This window comes from Macaca nemestrina, chromosome 1 (genome assembly GCF_043159975.1).
Source record: "Macaca nemestrina isolate mMacNem1 chromosome 1, mMacNem.hap1, whole genome shotgun sequence".
Taxonomy (NCBI): Eukaryota; Metazoa; Chordata; class Mammalia; order Primates; family Cercopithecidae; genus Macaca; species Macaca nemestrina.
Genome location: NC_092125.1, coordinates 157879725 through 157898886, shown reverse-complemented (window position 1 = coordinate 157898886; position 19162 = coordinate 157879725). Strand labels below are relative to the sequence as shown.

General features: G+C 44.4%; 2 protein-coding genes across 3 annotated transcripts in view; one reads left to right on the top strand and one right to left on the bottom strand.

Moving 5' to 3' along the window:
• Positions 1–18954, bottom strand: part of LOC105482661 (solute carrier family 44 member 5) — a 531652-nt gene extending 512698 nt beyond the window's left edge. Inside the window, exon 1 of one of the 2 annotated variants that reach the window (XM_071091064.1) lies at positions 18919–18954. The gene's annotated coding sequence lies outside the window, so the exon portion shown is untranslated. Of the gene's footprint in view, positions 1–14217; positions 14356–18918 lie in introns of those variants that run through there. The other variant, XM_024793098.2, reaches the window with a different exon arrangement.
• Positions 18955–18976: 22 nt separating this feature from the next.
• The window catches only part of LOC105482658 (acyl-CoA dehydrogenase medium chain), a 41949-nt gene continuing 41763 nt past the window's right edge, over positions 18977–19162 (top strand). The window contains exon 1 of the mRNA XM_011742871.3: positions 18977–19131. Coding sequence (XP_011741173.2) covers positions 19102–19131 — 30 coding nt within the window. The 5' untranslated portion in view covers positions 18977–19101. The remainder of the gene's footprint in view (positions 19132–19162) is intronic.

Genomic DNA, 19162 nt, shown 5'->3' with positions numbered 1-19162 from the left:
CGCGAACTGACAAACTGCATATGCCACCCAGAAGGACTGCTGAGGGCAGTCACGATCCAGGCACAAATGTTTCTTATGATTAGGCATAACTGAAGCCTGTCGGTAACAATATGAACCTGTGATCAATTAAGCAGCTGACCAATTGTTACCTCCTCCTCCCTGCTCCTGTTACCCCCAAAATAGGAAAGGCTGTGGAAGCTCAGGGGCTGCCTCTGCTCACTAGAAGCAGTGAGCTCTCTTCTTCTTCCCCTGGCCCTTTCCTTAAAACAGTTCCTTTTGTCTTAAGTTATCTTTTCTACGTTCATCCCTTTGTTCAGTCTCATAATGATGGTCTCAAGCAGTAACAGTAGTAACTGCTGTAATGACTGTCTCAAGCAGTAACAGTAGTAACTACTGTAATGATGGTCTCCAGTAGTAACTGTGGCAGTTGGCCACACTAACATTCCTTGTTATCTGTTAGCTGTAATAAAGAAATCAATGTCCTTTTTCTTCTTAGCTGCCACATTTTAGCCTAGATATTTGCCCTGGTATGCTTATACTGGTCCAAGCAAGCATTAGGCCATAGCCTGTTCCTCTTCTTTATTTGGAGGTGTTTTTACCTTTCTCAGCATTCCACAAGTTGTTTCCTCCTTCCTTGGTTCTCCTCTGCCTCTACCTCTTTTGGAAAATTCTAAGTTGCTAGCCAATCGGGACAAGTACAGAATGTCCCGTTCCAGCCAATGGAAACTGGACATGGCAGTAGGGTGGACGTGTCAGGTTATAAATGACCCTGTCTCCTTTATGTGTGTGTGCTCTCGTGGCAAGACTGCTAGCGAGCAGCCCCCTTTCTGCAGAAAGTAAACTAGCCTTGCTAAGAGATCCTTTGTCTCAGTGTTGATTTTTGCAACACTGAGCACCAGTTCCCAAATCAGTAAGGCTTTTATTTTTAATGAAAAGCAGCTCCAAATCATTTTCTGACTAAGAGCAGCCTGTAAAGTCGAGCTGCAGGCATAGACTAGCAAGCTGGGAGCTTGTATGGGTGAATGGTGGCAGGAACTAGGGACTAGACATGTTCAAGATGGCGGCTCCATGTTCCCTTCTCTGCCAGCCACATGTACAGTAAGAAGCAGACAAGATGGCACCTATCAACTGGAAAGTCCATTTACATAAAATTAGGGTGGTGCAACCAGCCTTCCCCATGCACTGTGTAAACATCATACCTGATCAAACCAATCTATGAGCCCTATATAAATCAGACACTGCCTCCTCAAACCTGACCATAAAATTCAGGGTATCTACCACCTGTCGGTCCTTTCCACTCAGAGCCCCTCTTCTATAGGGAGAGCTGTTTCTGTTTCTCTTCTTTTCTGCCTATTAAACCTCCACTCCTAAACTCCTCGTGTGTGTCTGTGTCCTACATTTTCCTGGCACGCAATGATGAACATCAGGTATATTCCACAGACAATGTAGCAGCTTCAATAGTGAAACCACCTTTGCAAAATTTTGACTGAGACAGTGAAAGAGATCTAACCTAGCCAATTCCATCTTCCTTCTAACCTTTAAGCTGTCCTTGTTCATTTCTGAGTGTAGGCTGAACTAACTTTGGGAGGGACTGGAACTGCCTTTGCAGAAATCATAACTGAGAAAATTTTGACAGTTAAAGATATCAGAACTAACTGACACCATCTTGCTTCTAACTTCTAAACTGTCCTTGTTCATTCCTGGACATGGGCCGAACTACCCTTGGGAAGGAATTTAGTTGTATAGTTTATATAACAGCCCTTCCCAAAAGGCTAAACTAGTCTTGTAAAACAAATGAAAGGCTAGCGCCACCAAGTCAAGATGAGAAGGACTGGAGTTCTAAATATTACCAGCCATTATCTGGAGGTGATAAGAGTTGCAACTTCACCAATAACTCTAGAAGGTAACATCATTACTGTGAAACTAAGCCTTTTGAGATACCTTTTCAGGTTTCTGCATGTCTAACAACCAGATGGCCCCACCTGGATGGGCCATCTAATTCTGTAGCCCTCAACCAGGAAGTGATTCAGCAAAAGAGAACAGCTTCAACTTCCTATGATTTCATCCTTGAGCCAACCAATCAGCACTCCTGATTCACTGGCTCCCTACCCACCAAATTCTCCTTAAAATCTCTGAACCCCGAGTTTTTGGGGAGACTGATTTGAGTAATAATAAAACTCCGGTCTCCTGCACAGCTGGCTCTGTGTGAATTACTCTTTCTCTACTGCAACTCCTGTCTTGATAAATCAGCTCTCCCTAGGCAGCAGGCAAGGTCAACCCCTTGGGCAGTTACATAACTTATAGTTTAAAATATAGACAACAGTCATTTCCCAAAACAAACATCCTTCTTGCCTGGGGACTAGACTACCTTTGCAAAACTAACAAATTAGTCACAAGATTAGACTGATTCCACCTTTAAACAAGGTGAACCTAATGGGCGGTTACAATAGGCATATGGGTGATTTTGTGCTTTTTGTTCATCTTTTCTGTTTAAAATGTTCAGAATAAGAAATTGGAACAAAGAAGACATGAATACACAATTCCTATTCATCTTTAAGAGTCCCCTTTGTGTTTTACTTACTGTCAGGCCTCTGAGCCCAAGCCAAGCCATCGCATCCCCTGTGACTTGCACATATATCCCCAGATGGCCTCAAGTAACTGAAGAATCACAAAAGAAGTGAAAATGCCCTGCCCCACCTTGACTGATGATATTCCACCACAAAAGAAGTGAAAATGGCCGGTCCTTGCCTTAAGTGATGACATTACCCTGTGAAAGTCCTTTTACTTGCATCCCAGGGATGAAGCCCACTTGATCATGGTGGATAAGCTTTTTGATGTGCTGCTGGATTCGGTTTGCCAGTATTTTATTGAGGATTTTTGCATCAATGTTCATCAGGGATATTGGTCTAAAATTCTCTTTTTTTGTTGTATCTCTGTCAGGCTTTGGTATCAGGATGATGTTGGCCTCGTAAAATGAGTTAGGGAGGATCCCCTCTTTTTCTATTGATTGGAATAGTTTCAGAGGGAATGGTACCAACTCCTGCTTGTACCTCTGGTAGAATTCGGCTGTGAATCCGTCTGGTCCTGGACTTTTTTTGGTTGGTAGGCTATTAATTATTGCCTCAATTTCAGAGCCTGCTATTGGTCTATTCAGGTATTCAACTTCTTCCTGGTTTAGTCTTGGGAGAGTGTAAGTGTCCAGGAAATTATCCATTTCTTCTAGGTTTTCTGGTTTATTTGCGTAGAGGTGTTTATAGTATTCTCTGATGGTAGTTTGTATTTCTATGGGGTCAGTGGTGATATCCCCTTTATCATTTTTTATTGCATCTATTTGATTATTCTCTCTTTTCTTCTTTATTAGTCTTGCTAGCGGTCTATCAATTTTGTTGATCTTTTCAAAAACCCAGTTCCTGGATTCATTGATTTTTTTGGAGGGTTTTTTTGTGTCTCTATCTCCTTCAGTTCTGCTCTGATCTTAGTTATTTCTTGCCTTCTGCTAGCTTTCAAGGCTGGTTCAACATACGCAAATCAATAAATGTAATCCAGCATATAAACAGAACCAAAGACAAAAACCACGTGATTATCTCAATAGATGCAGAAAAGACCTTTGACAAAATTCAACAGCCTTTCATGCTAAAAACTCTCAATAAATTCAGTATTGATGGAATGTATCTCAAAATAATAAGAGCTGTTTATGACAAACCCACAGACTCTTTTTGGACTCCACCCACCTGCACCCAGGTGATTAAAAAGCTTTATTGCTCACACAAAGCCTGTTTGGTGGTCTTTCCACACGGACGTGGATGACATTTTGGTGCCGTGACTCAGATCGGGGGACCTCCCTTGGGAGATCAATCCCCTGTCCTCCTGCTCTTTGCTCCATGAGAAAGATCCACGTATGACCTCGGGTCCTCAGACCCACCAGCCTAAGGAACATCTCACCAACTTTAAATTGGGTAAGTGGCCTCTTTTTACTCACTTCTCCAAACTCTCTCACTATCCCTCAACCTCTTTCTCCTTTCAATCTTGACGTCACACTTCAATCTCTCCCTTCTCTTAATTTCAATTCCTTTCATTTTCTGGTAGAGACAAAGGAGACATGTTTTATCTGTGTACCCAAAATTCCGGCGCCAGTCACGAACCGGGGAAGGCAGCCTTCCCTTGGTGTTTAATCATTGCAGGGACGCCTCTCTGATTATTCACCCACGTTTCAGAGGTGTCTGACCACGCAGGCACGCCTGCCTTGGTCCTTCACCCTTAGCAGCAAGTCCCACTTTTCTGGGGAAGGGGCAAGAACCCTGACCCCTTCTCTGCTGTCTCTACCCCTTCTTTGCTTTTCTGGGGGAGGGGCAAGAACCCCAACCCGTTCTCTCCCTGTCTCTACCCCTTCTCTGCTTTTCTGGGGGGCAAGACCCTCCCAACCCCTTATTTCTGAACCCTAACCTCTTATCTTTGCACCCCAACCCCTTATTTCTGTGCCCCAACCTCTTATCTCTGTGCCCCAACCCCTTATTTCTGTGCCCCCAACCTCTTATCTCTGTGACCCAACCCTTATATCCACACCTCGACCTCTTATCTCTGCACCCCAACCCCTTATCTCCATGCCCCAACCCCTTTCCCACTTTTCTGGAGGGTAAGAACTCCCAAACCCCTTCTCTCCATATCTCTACTCTGTCTTTTCTCTGGACTTGCCTCCTTCACTATGGGCAACCTTCCACCCTCCATTCCTCCTTCTTCTCCCTCAGGCTGTGTTCTCAAGAACTTAAAACCTCTTCAACTCACACCTGACCTAAAACCTAAATGCCTTATTTTCTTCTACAGTGGTGCTTGATCCCAATACAAACTCCACAGTAGTTCCAAATAGTCAGAAAACGCCACTTTCGATTTTTCCATCCTACAAGATCTAAATAATCCTTGTCGTAAAATGGGCAAATGGTCTAAGGTGCCTGACGTTCAGGCATTCTTTTACACATCGGTCCCTCCCTAGTCTGTTCCCAATGCAACTCGTCCCAAATCTTCCTTCTTTCCCTCCCGCCTGTCCCCTCAGTCCCAACCCCAAGCGTTACTGAGTCCTTCTAATCTTTCTTTTCTACAGACCCATCTGACCTCTCCCTTCCTCGCCAGGCTGAGCTAGGTCCCAATTTTCCTCAGCCTCCGCTCCCCCACCTATAATCCTTTTATCACCTCCCCTCCTCACACCCAGTCCGGCTCACAGCTTCATTCACGACTAGCCCTCCCCAACCTGCCCAGCAATTTCATCTTTAAAAAGTGGCTAGAGCTAAAGGTATAGTCAAGGTTAATGCTCCTTTTTCTTTATCCGACCTCTCCCAAATCAGTTAGCGTTTAGGCTCTTTTTCATCAAATATGAAAAACCCAGCCCAGTTCATGGCCTGTTTAGCAGCAACTCTGAGACCCTTTTCAGCCCTAGAACCTGAAAGGTTAGAAGGCTGTCTTACTCTCAATACGCCTTTTATTTTATTACCCAATCTGCTCCCAACATTAAATAAAGCTCCAAAAATTAAATTCCGGCCCTCAAACCCCACAACATGACTTAATGAACCTTGCCTTCAATGCGTACAATAATAGAGTAGAGGCAGTCAAGTAGCAACCTATTTCTGAGTTGCAATTCCTTGCCTCCACTGTGAGACAAACTCCAGTCACATCTCCAGCACACAAGAACTTCCAAATGCCTGAACCACAGCTGATGGGGGTTCCTCCAGAACCTCTTCCCCCAGGAGGTTGCTACAAGTGCCAGAAATGTGGTCACTGAGCCAAGGAATGTCCGCGGCCCAGGATTCCTCCTAAGCTGTGTCTCATCTGTGCAGGACCCCACTGGAAATTGGACTGTCCAACTCGCGTGGCAGCCACTCCCAGAGCCCCTGGAGCTCTGGCCCAAGGCTCTCTGATTGACTCCTTCCCAGACCTTCTTGGCTTGGTGGCTGAAGACTGACGCTGCCCCATCACCTTGGAAGCCTCCTGGACCATCACAGACGCTTTGAGTAACTCTTACAGTGAAAGGTAAGTCCGTCCCCTTCTTAATCAATATGGAGGCTACCCACTCCACACTACCTTCTTTTCAAGGGCCTGTTTCCCTTGCCTTCATAACTGTTGTGGTATTGTCGGCCAGACTTCTAAACCTCTTAAAACTCCCCACTCTGGTGTCAACTTGGACAACATTCTTTTATGCACTCCTTTTTAGTTATCCCCACCTGCCCAGCTCCCTTATTAGGTTGAGACATTGTAACTAAATTATCTGCTTTCCTGACTATTCTGGGCTATAGCCACACCTCATTGACACCCTTTTCCCCAGTTCAAAGCCTCTTTTGCATCCTCCTCTCGTATCCCCCCACCTTAACACACAAGTATAGGATACCTCTACTCCCTCCTTGGTGACTGATCATGCACCCCTTACCATCTCATTAAAACCTAATCACCCTTACCCCACTCAATACCAATATCCCATCCTGCAGAGCGCTTTAAAAGGATTAAAGCCTGTTATCACTCCCCTGCTACAGCAGGGCCTTGTAAAATCTATAAACTCTCCTTACAATTACCCCATTTTACCTGTCCAGAAACTGGACAAGTCTTACAGATTAGTTCAGGATCTGTGCCTTATTAACCAAATGGTTTTACCTCTCCATCCTGTAGTGTCAAACCCATATACTCTCCTATCCTCAATACCTCCCTCCACAACCCATTATTCTGTTCTGGATCTCAAACATACTTTCTTTACTATTCTTTTGCATCCTTCATCCCAGCCTCTCTTAGCTTTCACTTGGACTGACCCTGACACCCATCAGGCTCAGCAAATTACCTAGGCTTACTGCCGCAAGGCTTCACAGACAGCCCCCATTATTTCAGTCAAGCCCAAATTTCTTCCTCATCTGTTACCTATCTCAGCATAATTCTCATATAAAAACACACGTGCTCTCTTGTCCATGTGAAGAGACCACCAAACAGACTTTGGGTGAGCAATAAAGCTTTTTAATCACCTGGGTGCAGGTGGGCTGAGTCCGAAAAGAGAGTCAGCGAAAGGGAGATAAGGGTGGGGCCATTTTATGGGATTTGGGTAGGCAAAGGAAAATCACAGTCAAAGGGGGGTTCTCTGGCAGGCAGGAGTGGGGGTCACAAGGTGTTCAGTGTGGGAGCTTTTTGAGCCAGGAAAAGGACTTTCACAAGGTAATGTCATCACTTAAGGCAAGGACTATTTTCACTTTTGTGGTGGAATGTCATCAGCTAAGGCAAGGACCAGCCATTTTCACTTCTTTTGTGGTGGTGTAGCAGGATAAGCGGCAGACAAAACTCCTCAGACACTGAGTTACAGAAGGAAAGGGTTTATTCGGCCAGGGGAATTGGCAAGACTTTAGTCTCAAGAGCCGAGCTCCCCAAGTAACCAATTCCTGTCCCTTTTAAGGGCTCACAACTCTAAGGGGGTGCATGTGAGACGGTCGTGATTGATTGAGCAAGCAGGGGGTATGTGACTGGGGGCTGTGTGCACCAGTAATTAGATCGGAACAAAACAAGATAGGGATTTTCACAGTGCATTTCTATACAATGTCTGTAATCTAAAAGATAACAGAACCAATTAGGTCAGGGGTCGATCTTTAACTACCAGGCCCAGGGTGCAGCGCCGGGCTGTCTGCCGTGGATTTCATTTCTGCCTTTTCGTTTTTACTTCTTCTTTCTTTGGAGGCAAAAATTGGGCATAATACAATATGAGGGGTAGTCTCCTCCCTTATTCCCCCCTTTTGAGACTCCTACTCATTTTATTAGTGGGAGTTCTCACTTTCATTTTCACTACCCATGTCTTCTTGCAAGACAGATCCATAGTGATTTATATAGTACATTTGTGCTGAGGCATTTTTGTGAACTAAGGTAGCAATGAAGCTTTTTATCATTCGAAGAAGTACAAGTATCAAACAAGGGAGCAGTAAGTAGGTTCCTATTATTATTATAACTCCTATTATAAGAGTTTTAAATCCTCCTAGCACTGGGAACCATTTTCCAAACATGGCCCCAGGATCAAATCCATGCCACACTTGCATGGGCACATGTGCCAGTTTTGTCATATCTCTAACTATGTCTTCAACTACTTGCCCTTGATTATCTATGTGTAGGCAGCAATTAGTAAGATTAAATTTCCTGCAGATCTCTCCTTCAGCTGCTAGCAGGTAGCCGAGAGCTAATCCATTTTGATAGATAGCATTTCTCATCAGAGTTTCTTGCCAGGCCAGAATAGTCAAGGCTCTGCCGGTTTTAATAGTGATTATTTCTAAAACAGCTTGTAACCGTATGATTCGGTGGATCATGTAAATGGGGGTCTGGTATCCCATGAGCTGTCTTGTGCCCAAGTAGCAGGCCCATAATATTGTGAGATTCTCTCAGGGGGCCATTCATGATCTTTCCAATTTCCTATAGGTATGCTTCTCTTTCCATGGGAAGCACAGACAGGAAAGCCCAGGAGTTTGCCTGTTTTTATGGGCAGTAGTAAGAAAGATGGTTTAATAGTGCCAATAACACAACTACCTGCCCACTGGTCAGGTAATTTGGCATAAGCTCGATGCCCACATATCCAATACAATCTAGTGGGGGCTGTCTAGTCCCGGTGGGACTCCGGGTGGGTCAACATGGTTTGCAACTTTGGGAATTTGCTAAATGGATTCCTCTCTGTTTGATTTGAACTCCACCAAGTGACTGTTACTGTGGTACCATTATACAGTTGCTGTCCCAGACAAGTAGGTCATCCTACAGGGTGAGTAAATTCTTTTCCTTCTCTAGCTATGCAATATTGTCCAATAATTGAGGTTTTAGGACCCAGAGATTATCAGGGTGATTCTTTTGACCTGGAAATTCATCAGGAACTGGGTCTATAGGCACTAATTCTCAGGCTTCCCATGGCCATTGATCTCCCATTACAGTTCCTCCACATACATAACATGAAGTGACACTGAGAGACTGGGCTACATGCTCAGCTAATTGCAAAAACAAATTTCTTGTTTTTTCTGAATTTCTGGTACTGGTACATTTGGTTCATCATAGAAAGTTTGAAACACTGGCTCAGGAGAGCGTTTATAAACTTCTCCTCGAACCAAGATATTTCCCCGAGGATCCGGTCTGGTCCCATCAATTCCTAAGATCACACACTCCCCTTTTTTCCAGCAAGGATCAAGGGTATTTGTTATTACTAGCTTTAAGGGGTTACATTGTCTCTTAGTACAGGAAGGGCCATTTTTTCCTTTCTGAAGGAGGACTGGATCCTTTTCATCATTTTTTTTCTTTTATCCAAGTGGCCTAAATGACACAAGACCAGTATTTACATTTATTTCCACACAGTCCTAATTTATGACAGATGTACTTATTTTCTGTCATATAGCCTCTTTTCTAATTAAGGCAACCACACCTTATTCCTAACTTATTACTATTAATGATAGCACAGGTATCAAATTTTAAGGTGACTTGTTTGGGCACCCTTTTATTCTTCTGTTTTGGCTAACACTTTACTCACATTGTTTATGAGCCCCTGCCAGTCCTCAGTCCTTAATCTTATTTTAAAAACTGTGGTCATGGGAGGCTCAGATGGGTTATAGCACACATCAGGTTGGTCATTTCCTGGGCTACATACCTTGTATAGAATAACATTATACAAACAAGTTCTTTTTAGAGTTCCAGTACACGTATAATAACTGTAAAATAATAGGACCTTAGCAACCTTTTGTCCTACCTCAGTGACCTGATGTATACACTGGGAACAGCCCTCAGTCTGAGGAAGGTCAGTTGAAGTCCTTACTGTACAAGTCCAAATTTTAAGGAAAATGAGTCCCGCGATGAGTTTCCTCATGCTTTGTCTGTGCGTGGACCAGTCAGCTTCCGGGTGTGACTGGAGCAGGGCTTGTTATCTTCTTCAGAGTCACTTTGCAGGGGTTGGCGAAGCTGCTCCCGTTCACATACCGCTTACAGTCTACTAATGTTTAAGGATGGTCTCAGGGGTTGGGCCTGCTAGAATAAACTGAGTCCAACACCTCTACACAGTTATGTTCAACTGGGCTCTCTGATACTGGGAACAAGGTGGTGGGGTTTAGGGTTTTGCAAGCTTCAATGGTTATGTGGGGATTTTCACATAGCAAGCTTTGGTACTTGGTTTATCTAGCATTTGTTAACCAATGATGTCCTTTGGTATTTATTAAAGTTACCACAGCATGGGGGGCCTTTATATTCAGGTTTTGCCTAAGGGTTAGTTTATCTGCTTCTTGTGCTAATAGGGCCATTGCTGCCAGGGCCCTTAGACCTGGGGGCCAGCCTTTGGAAATTCTGTCTGGCTGTTTTGAGAGACAGGCCACTGGCCTTGGCCAGACCCCAGTCTGGGTTAAAACTCCAATTGCCATTTTTTCTCTTTCTGACACATAGAGTGTAAAGAGTTTTGTCAGGTCAGGTAGCCTCAGGGCTGGGGCCGACATGAGTTTTTCTTTTAACTCATGAAAAGCTCATTGCTGTTGGTTGTAATAGATGTAGTTTATCTAATATACATTTTTATTAACTGTCACCTACTAAAATATTGACTCAAATCCTGCAGCTATTTGATTTCAAGCTTTAAATTGATCTGGTATTCCTTGTGGGACTCCAATTGCATCTAAAAAGACATGGGAGTCGAAAGACCCATAAGGGGCTTCTCTCGTTTTATGATGTCTTATTATTTTTTTCCTTCTGGTTGATGAAATGCCAGGGTGAAAGGGATAGCCAATTGGACTAAAGTACAAGTGCCACTCCAGTTATTCAGCAGAGTGCCCAGTAAAGGTCCACCACAATACCACCACACATCCACTCAGGGATGAACAAGGGCTGACTGATTGATAAGCCCTTGAAAATTCTTAAGCTCACTGCATCCTTTCAGGTCTCCAAGGAATGCTAAGTTTCCTCCCTGCTGTGAGAGACAGGAAGTGAACTTAGTGTTGGGAGACGGAAGCTGGATGGCCCTCGGGGGCTGAATCGCACAGACTTTGGGATATAGCAGATAGAGCCTAGCTGACTTAGTACTCCAGGCTGTATAATCCTGGAAAGCAGCTATCATGCAGCCTACACCTGGTCAACTGGAGGACCACCTTAGTGGAAGGGGGACAATCTGGGCCTCTGGCCTGCCATGTGCACAAGCATAACAATTGTTCTTGTTTAATGTGCAGATTGAATATTTGATCCATTTTAACCAGGCATTTGCATCTTGGTATCCTGTCTTAATTGCTAAAGTTTGTTTTAAGTCTTTAACTTCTATGATCCTCTAGTAAAATGAATGTATGGTTTTAGGGAAATTACAAAACCAGCTGGGGCAGTCCATCCTTTCTCTTTAGTGATCCACAGAACGTTGGACTAACTATGGCATGAATGCTCTACATCGGGGGGCAACACTCCTGGTTGGCACTGAGGTCTTTATCGAAATCTCCCCGGATTAAATGGTCCTAGTTTACTAATGCCTAGTTTGAGGAGAGTCAAGAGGGACACAAGTACTTTTCTGAAGTAGAAAGCTGTCTTTGACTTGGCAAGTCCCCACAGGGTATAACAAGGCAAACATTAAATTCAATAGTTTGAGGCGAAATTGACTTGGTTATATTAATAACCAGATGGTCAGCAATAGAACGAGGAAAGAAGAAAGAGAAACAGAATAGATTAAAAGAGTTAAATTTTTCTCAGCTTTAGTTTGGTAAGGTTTTCCCCTGGGACTATGGCCCACGACTCTGGAGGGGGTGGCGCTTTCCTGACTCAGGTGTGATGAGTCCATCCATTTTTTGCTGTACCAATAGCAGTCTTGGTGGTTAGCAGCACAAGGTAGGGTCCTTTCCAGGCTGGCTCGAGTTTTTCTTCTTTCCACCTTTCGATGAGAACATGATCTTCAGGCTGGTGCTGGTTTACTGGAAATTCTAGGGGTAGTACACGTGCTGAAAGACTTTTATTTTTTATTTTTTTATTTATTCATTTTGTGAGAAAGAAAAGTGTAAGATAAACCAAGTATATAATTTTTAAGAAACTGACCTTTTGTTTTAAACGTGGGGACCTTGGCAGTGGACTTTATAGTCCTTAGTGCCTTTTTACCAAGAAATTTCCTTTAGCACCTATTTTTATTAGTTTTTAAGCCAAAGAAAGTCAAATACCATTTTACATTTAACAGTGCTTCTTGTATGATTTTTATACCAGATAAGCTAAATTTTATCTTTATATTAGTGTGTTATTAATGTTAAACCTAATTTTAATAAAACCTTGTAGATATATTTATTTAATTTTTAATGTTTGGCCATAAGGTAAGATTTTATAGATGCTTTTTAACCTTATATAATTTTTGCTAAAGAGCAGGTTGGTGCTTTAAGAAAAACGTGTTATGCTTTTACTTTAATGTCCAGTTCACAGAAAAACTGGATGATACTTCTTTAACTTTAGCTAATATGTTTACACACAGAATGTTCTTTACAATTAACGTTTTAAATCTTGCTTAAACCTTCAGAACAGTAATTTTTAACTTTTTAATGTAGGTAAAAATGTACATTCTTATGCCTCCTTATAATCTTTTTACCAAATATTTTGCTTTTCTTATACACCTTGCACATAAACTGTTTTTTTCTTTTTCCCAATAGTTCTACATTCAGGAGGCCTAGTTACTTTTAAATTATGCAACTTTTTTGCATAAATTCTTTTTTTAACACACATTTTTTTATAACCTTTTTTTTTTTCTTTCACAACTTTTACAGGCAATTTTTTGACATGCCTTAACTTTGTCTTACTACAAACATTTCTTTCTTTAAACAACCAGTTAATTTATTTCAGGACAAGAATTTACCATACAACACTCTTTTTATATAAATTCCACACCCCCCCCTTTTTTTTCTCTCCAAAGATGATAACCATTCTTTTCCAAAGCGAACCTTTTTTTTTCATGTCTGTGGACTAGACTGTCTAAGGCCACAAGATTAAAAGTTACTATAATACATGTCACACTGTTAACTTTTAGCAAACTTTACTTTCGTTGAAAACCTTGTAAGTTTGGGATTTTAACTATCCTTTGCTATTAATAAGACCTTGTTTTGTCCAAATTAGAATTGGTATGATGGCTTTTAAAGGAACAGGGGACACTTTTTTTTTTCTTAACTACTTATATATTTCTCTCTTTGACTTCCCTTTTGCCTCTGTCTACTCCTCTCTCTCTGCCTCTGTCTTTCTCTCTCTCTCTCTGCCTCTGTCTTTCTCTCTCTCTCTCCGCCTCTGTTTTTCTCTCTCTCTCTCTCCCCGCCTCTCTCTCTCTCTCTCTCTCTGACTCCCTCTTTGTCTGTCTCTTCTTCTCTGTCTCTTCCACTCTCTCTCTTTGCCTCTTTTCCTCTCTGTCTCTTTCTTTTCTCTCTCTCTGCTGGTCTTTCCTTGCCTCTGCCAGCTGCTTATGCTGCTGTTCTCTGAACCACTGTGTGTTGGGGGAGGGGGATCTAAAACAAGCTGGTCTGGGTTCCCTGGCTTACAAGTTACCTTGTGCCATACCTTTGAAACAAGGGATCTGTCCACGCTTCCTTCTAACGGCCAACCTACCTCTAATGCTGGCCAGTCTATCTTACACAAAGTTTTAAGTTTTCCTGGTGTCATAGTACTCCATAGTCTCTCCCTTAAATCCTTTTTTTGAAATTTTTCAACATAGCTCCTAGTGCGGTGGGCTTACTTTGTGCCTCACCTATGTTTCCTCTAGACAAAACACCACGCTCACACCACACGCACACCACAAAACAAAGAATGGGTAAAAAGGGCACACACACACTTGTGTAGTTTACACCAAACCAAAATCAAAACCAAAATCAGAGTATCCAGAAATCCAAGCCAGGGCAAAACCAAAACCAAAGTATCAAGCAATCCAAGTCAAGTCAAAAACAAAAACCAAAGTGCCGGTAGAGGCACACAGTGGGTGATCAGGCCACACTTCCACTCAAATGGAGTAGGTAAGTTCCCAAAACCAATCCTATCAAGCAATTCAAACCAAGTCAAAACCAAAACCAAAACCAAAGTGCTGGTACAGGCACACCATGGGTGATCAGGCCACGCTTACACTCAAATGGAGTAGGCAAGTTCCCAAGACCAATCCTGTCAAGCAATTCAAACCAAGTCAAAACCAAAACCAAAGTGCCGATAAAGGCACACCGTCGGTGATCAGGCCACGCTTCCACTCAAACGGAGTGGGCAAGTTTCAAAGACTAGTCTTACCAAGTTTTAGATGTCCAGACTCCAAGTGCCCGTTCCTTCCAGGTGTTCAGCCACTGCGTTGATCCTCCACGTGGGCCTGCCACACACTGCTCTGGTGAAGCATCCCACCGGGGGAAATGCCTACCCGGGAGCGCTCTCAGGATCCGCGTTGCTTGGGCTGGTCTGAGTCTCCTGAAGGGATGTTCCACAGGGCAGGCTTAAGCCGCCTAAGGAGCTGCCTTGACCATCCACCATTCACCTTGCTTCCCGGTCAGGGAACCAAGAAATGTAGCAGAACGAGCGCAGACAAAACTCCTCAGACACCGAGTTACAGAAGGAAGGGGTTTATTCGGCCGGGGGCATCGGCAAGACTTTAGTCTCAACAGCCGAGCTCCCCGAGTGAGCAATTCCTGTCCCTTTTAAGGGCTCACAACTCTAAGGGGGTGCATGTGAGACGGTCGTGATTGATTGAGCATGCAGGGGGTATGTGACTGGGGGCTGTGTGCACCAGTAATTAGATCGGAACAAAACAAGATAGGGATTTTCACAGTGCATTTCTATACACTGTCTGTAATCTATAGATAACAGAACCAATTAGGTCAGGGGTCGATCTTTAACTACCAGGCCCAGGGTACGGTGCCGGGCTGTCTGCCTGTGGATTTCATTTCTGCCTTTTCGTTTTTACTTCTTCTTTCTTTGGAGGCAGAAATTGGGCATAAGACAATATGAGGGGTGGTCTCCTCCCTTAGTGAAATGTCATCAGTTAAGGCAAGGACCGGCCATTTTCACTTCTTTTGTGGTGGAATGTCATTGGTCATGGCGGGGCAGGGCATTTTCACTTCTTTTGATTCTTCAGTTACTTCAGGCCATCTGGGGGTATTCGTGCAAGTCACAGGGGATGTGATGGCTTGGCTTGGGCTCAGAAGCCTGACACTCTCCCTGCTGATCATGTCTAGCTAATCTCCCAAAGCCCAATCCCTTCTACAAAACAACTCCTTTCCTTCCTAGGCATGGTTAGTGTGGTCAGAATTCGTACACAAGAGTTGGGACCGTGTCCTGTAGCCTTTCTGTCCAAGCAACTTGACCTTACTGTTTTAGCCTAGCCCTCATGTCTGCATGCAGCAGCTGCCACTGCTTTAATACTGTACCACGTCCTGTAGCCTTCCTGTCCAAACAACTTGAACTTACTGTTTTAGCCTAGCCCTCATGTCTGTGTGTAGCAGCTGCCACCACTTTAATACTGTTAGTGGCCTTAAAAATCACAAACTATGCTCAACTCTCTACAGTTCTCATAACTTCCAAATCTATTTTCTTCCCCCAACCATCACTCAAGACAACGCTTATGTTGATAAAGTAACTAAAAAGCAGCCATCAAAAAGCATCAGATTCCATCGCTCAGGACAATGCTTATGCTGATAAGTTAGCTAAAAAAGCAGCTAGCGTTCCAACTTCTACCCCTCACAGCAGTTTTCCTCCTTCTCATTCTCACCTACTTCCCCACTGAAACTTCCACCTATCAATCTCTTCCCACACAAGGCAAATGGTTCTTGACCAAGGAAAATATCTCCATCCAGCCTCACAGGCCCATTCTATTCTGTCGTCATTTCATAACCTCTTCCATCTAGGTTACAAGCCGCTAGCCTGTCTCTTAGAACCTCTCATTTCCTTTCCATCCTAGAAATCTATTCTCAAAGAAATCACTTCTCAGTGTTTCGTCTGCTATTCTACTACTCCTCAGGAATTTCTCAGGCCCCCTCCCTTTCCTACACATCAAGCTCAGGGATTTACCCCTGCCCAGGACTGGCCAATTGACTTTACTCACACGCCCCAAGGCAGAAAACTAAAATATCTCTTAGTCTAGGTAGACACTTTCACTGGATGGGTACAGGCCTTTCCCACAGGGTCTGAGAAGGCCACTGCGGTCATTTCTTTCCTTCTTTCTCGGTTTGGCCTTCATACCTCTATACAGTCTGATAATGACCAGCCTTTAATAGTCAAATCACCCAAGCAGTTTCTCAGGCTCTTGGGATTCAGTGAAACCTTTATATCCTTTAGCATCCTCAATCTTCAGGAAATGTAGAATGGACTAATGGTCTTTTAAAAACACACCTCACCAAGCTCAGTCCCCGACATAAAAAGGACTAGACAATACTTCTACCACTTTCCCTTCTCAGAATTCAGGCCTGTCCTTGGAATGCTAGAGGCGACTGCCCATTTAAGCTCCTGTATAGGCACTCCTTTTTATTAGGTCCCAGTCTCATTCCCGACACCAGCCCACCTTGAACTGCACCCCAAAAACTTAGAGCCTAAAAACTCACCAACCAAGCAAGTAATTATGCTGACCCCTCCCCTTAGGCTCTCTCTAATTAGCTGTCCTAGGTCCTCCCAATTCTTAGTCCTTTAATACCTGTTTTTTCTCCTTTTCTTATACAGACCTTGTGTCTTCCGTTTAGTTTTTCAGTCCATACAAAACCGCATCCAGGCCATCACCAATCATTCTATGTGACAAATGCTCCTTCTAACAACCCCATAATATCACCTTTTACCACAAGATCTCCCTTCAGCTTAATCTCTCCCACTCTAGGTTCCCACGCCACCCCAATCCCACTTGAAGCAGCCCTGAGAAACATCGCCCATTCTCTCTCTCCATACCACCCCCCAAAAACTTTTGCTGCCCCAACACTTCAACACTATTTTGTCTTATTTTTCTTAATATAAGAAGGCAGGAATGTCAGGCCTCTGAGCCCAAGCCAAGCCATCGCATTCCCTGAGACTTGCACATACATGCCCAGATGGCCTGAAGTAACCAAAGAATCACAAAAGAAGTGAAAATGCCCTGCCTGCCTTAACTGATGACATTCCACCACAGAAGAAGTGAAAATGGCCAGTCCTTGCCTTAAGTGATGACATTACCTTGTGAAATTCCTTTTCCTGGCTCATCCTGGCTCAAAAGCTCCACCACTGAGCACCTTGTGACCCCCTACTCTTGCCCTCCAGAGAACAACCCCCCTTTGACTGTAATTTTCCTTTACCTACCCAAATCCTATAAAACGGCCACACTTCGCTCTCTTTTCGGACTCAGCCCACCTGCACCCAGGTGATTAAAAAGCTTTATTGCTCACACAAAGCCTGTTTGGTGGTCTCTTCACACGGACGTGAATGACACCACTTTGACGGCTTTCTTGCCTCTACCAAGACAAACTCAGTTCTTTATCTCTTTTCTGAATTTTCCTGGTACTTTTACTCTGAATATACTGCTTAATTAACATTCTGCCTTGTACCTAGGACTAACACACTAAACTCCCAGAAGACAAAGTAGGAGAATACAATAACAGGATATAAAATTTTAACAGCCAAGTTAGAATGAATTTATGGGTGACCTTTATTGGGCAAAAGAAAATGTTGTTAGTGTAAGATTTAGGGGTGTAGTGACCAAGGCGTAAACTAGGATGGCAGCAATGAAAGGGAAGAGTCCCGAGTAACATGGGAAACATTTACACTGCATGTTTCACATGTCCGTGTGAAAAGATCACCAAACAGGGTGTGTGTGAGCAACATGGCTGTTTATTTTCACCCAGGTGCAGGCGGGCTGAGTCCGAAAAAGGAGTCAGCAAAGGGTGGTGGGATTATCATTGGTTCTTACAGGTTTTGGGACAGGCGGTGAAGTTAAGAGCAATGTTTTGGGGACAGGGGTTGAAGCTCAACAAGTACATTCCCAAGGGTGGGGAGAATTACAAAGAAACTTCTTAAGAGTTGGGTAGATTACAAAGTGCATCGATCAGTTAGGGTGAGCAGAAACAAATCACAATCCGTTAAGTTATTTTCACTTCTGTGGATCTTCGGTTGCTTCAGGCCATCTGGATGTATACATGCAGGTCACTGGGGATATGATGGCTTAGCTTGGGTTCAGAGGCCTGACACTGAAGGCTTGCATTTGGGCTTTTATTAGCTTTAACAACGAGGTATCTAAACCTGGAGAGTTTCACAAACACCCATTTTAAAACATTCCAGCTACCATCTCAAAACTCTCTCAAAACTCAGGGTCTCACTGGAAGAGAAAGTGACTCCACCTAGAATTCCTCAGGGAGACATTCACTTCCATCATTGGCTGACCACGAGCTTTAGACAGCCTCTACTGCACCCGCATACCAAGGACACCACATCCACATCAGCCGACAAGTCATAAATAGCCTTGGAAATACGTGGAAAGGTCAAATTTACGTAAGCAATTAAATTCTCTTTTAAATTTTAAGGAAACACAAACATGCCTTTGCTTTAGTTAAGGCATTTGAGAGCAAAATGTATTAATACTTTGAATCCGCCAAGCAGACACAATCTGGGTTTGACCGTTCTCTGCGGGTGAAGGTGAAGGCTGAGCACCGGGCCGCTCTCCTTCCAAGTCCCAGCCGCGCCCTCTCACCCAGTTTCCCATCCTGCACCGTGCCGCACGTCCCCCACCATTCAGCGCCACCCGGCCCTCCCAGCCCCGCCCCGCCCCGTCCTTCTCCTCCGCCCTGGCTCTCTCTCCGCGCTAGTATCAGCCTCGGCGTCCCACAGAGAAGGCAAGACGTGGGCAGGCAGAGAACCAGACCAGGCTTATCAGGGATTGCCGGGAGAGGGGATGCAACCCCTCCCCAGGTCGCACCCACGACGCAGGCAAGGGTCATGGAGCATGCGTTGAATACCCCGGCCGGCGACCGCTCCCACCCCGACGGCTCTCACCGGGCCTGGCGCAGTGCCCCCTCCTTCCGCTGCCCAGCCGCCTCTTCCCGCCTCGCCCCGCCCCGCCCCGCCCCATCCCGCCCACGGGCCCCAGTGGGCGGGACCAGCGGAGTCCGGCGCTGGGGGAGTCTGTCAAGGCCGTGACCCGTGTAATATTGTCCTAGTGGCCGAACGGGAGCCAACATGGCAGCGGGTTTCGGGCGATGCTGCAGGGTGAGAGAGAGCCCAGCGGTGCGGTAGGGGC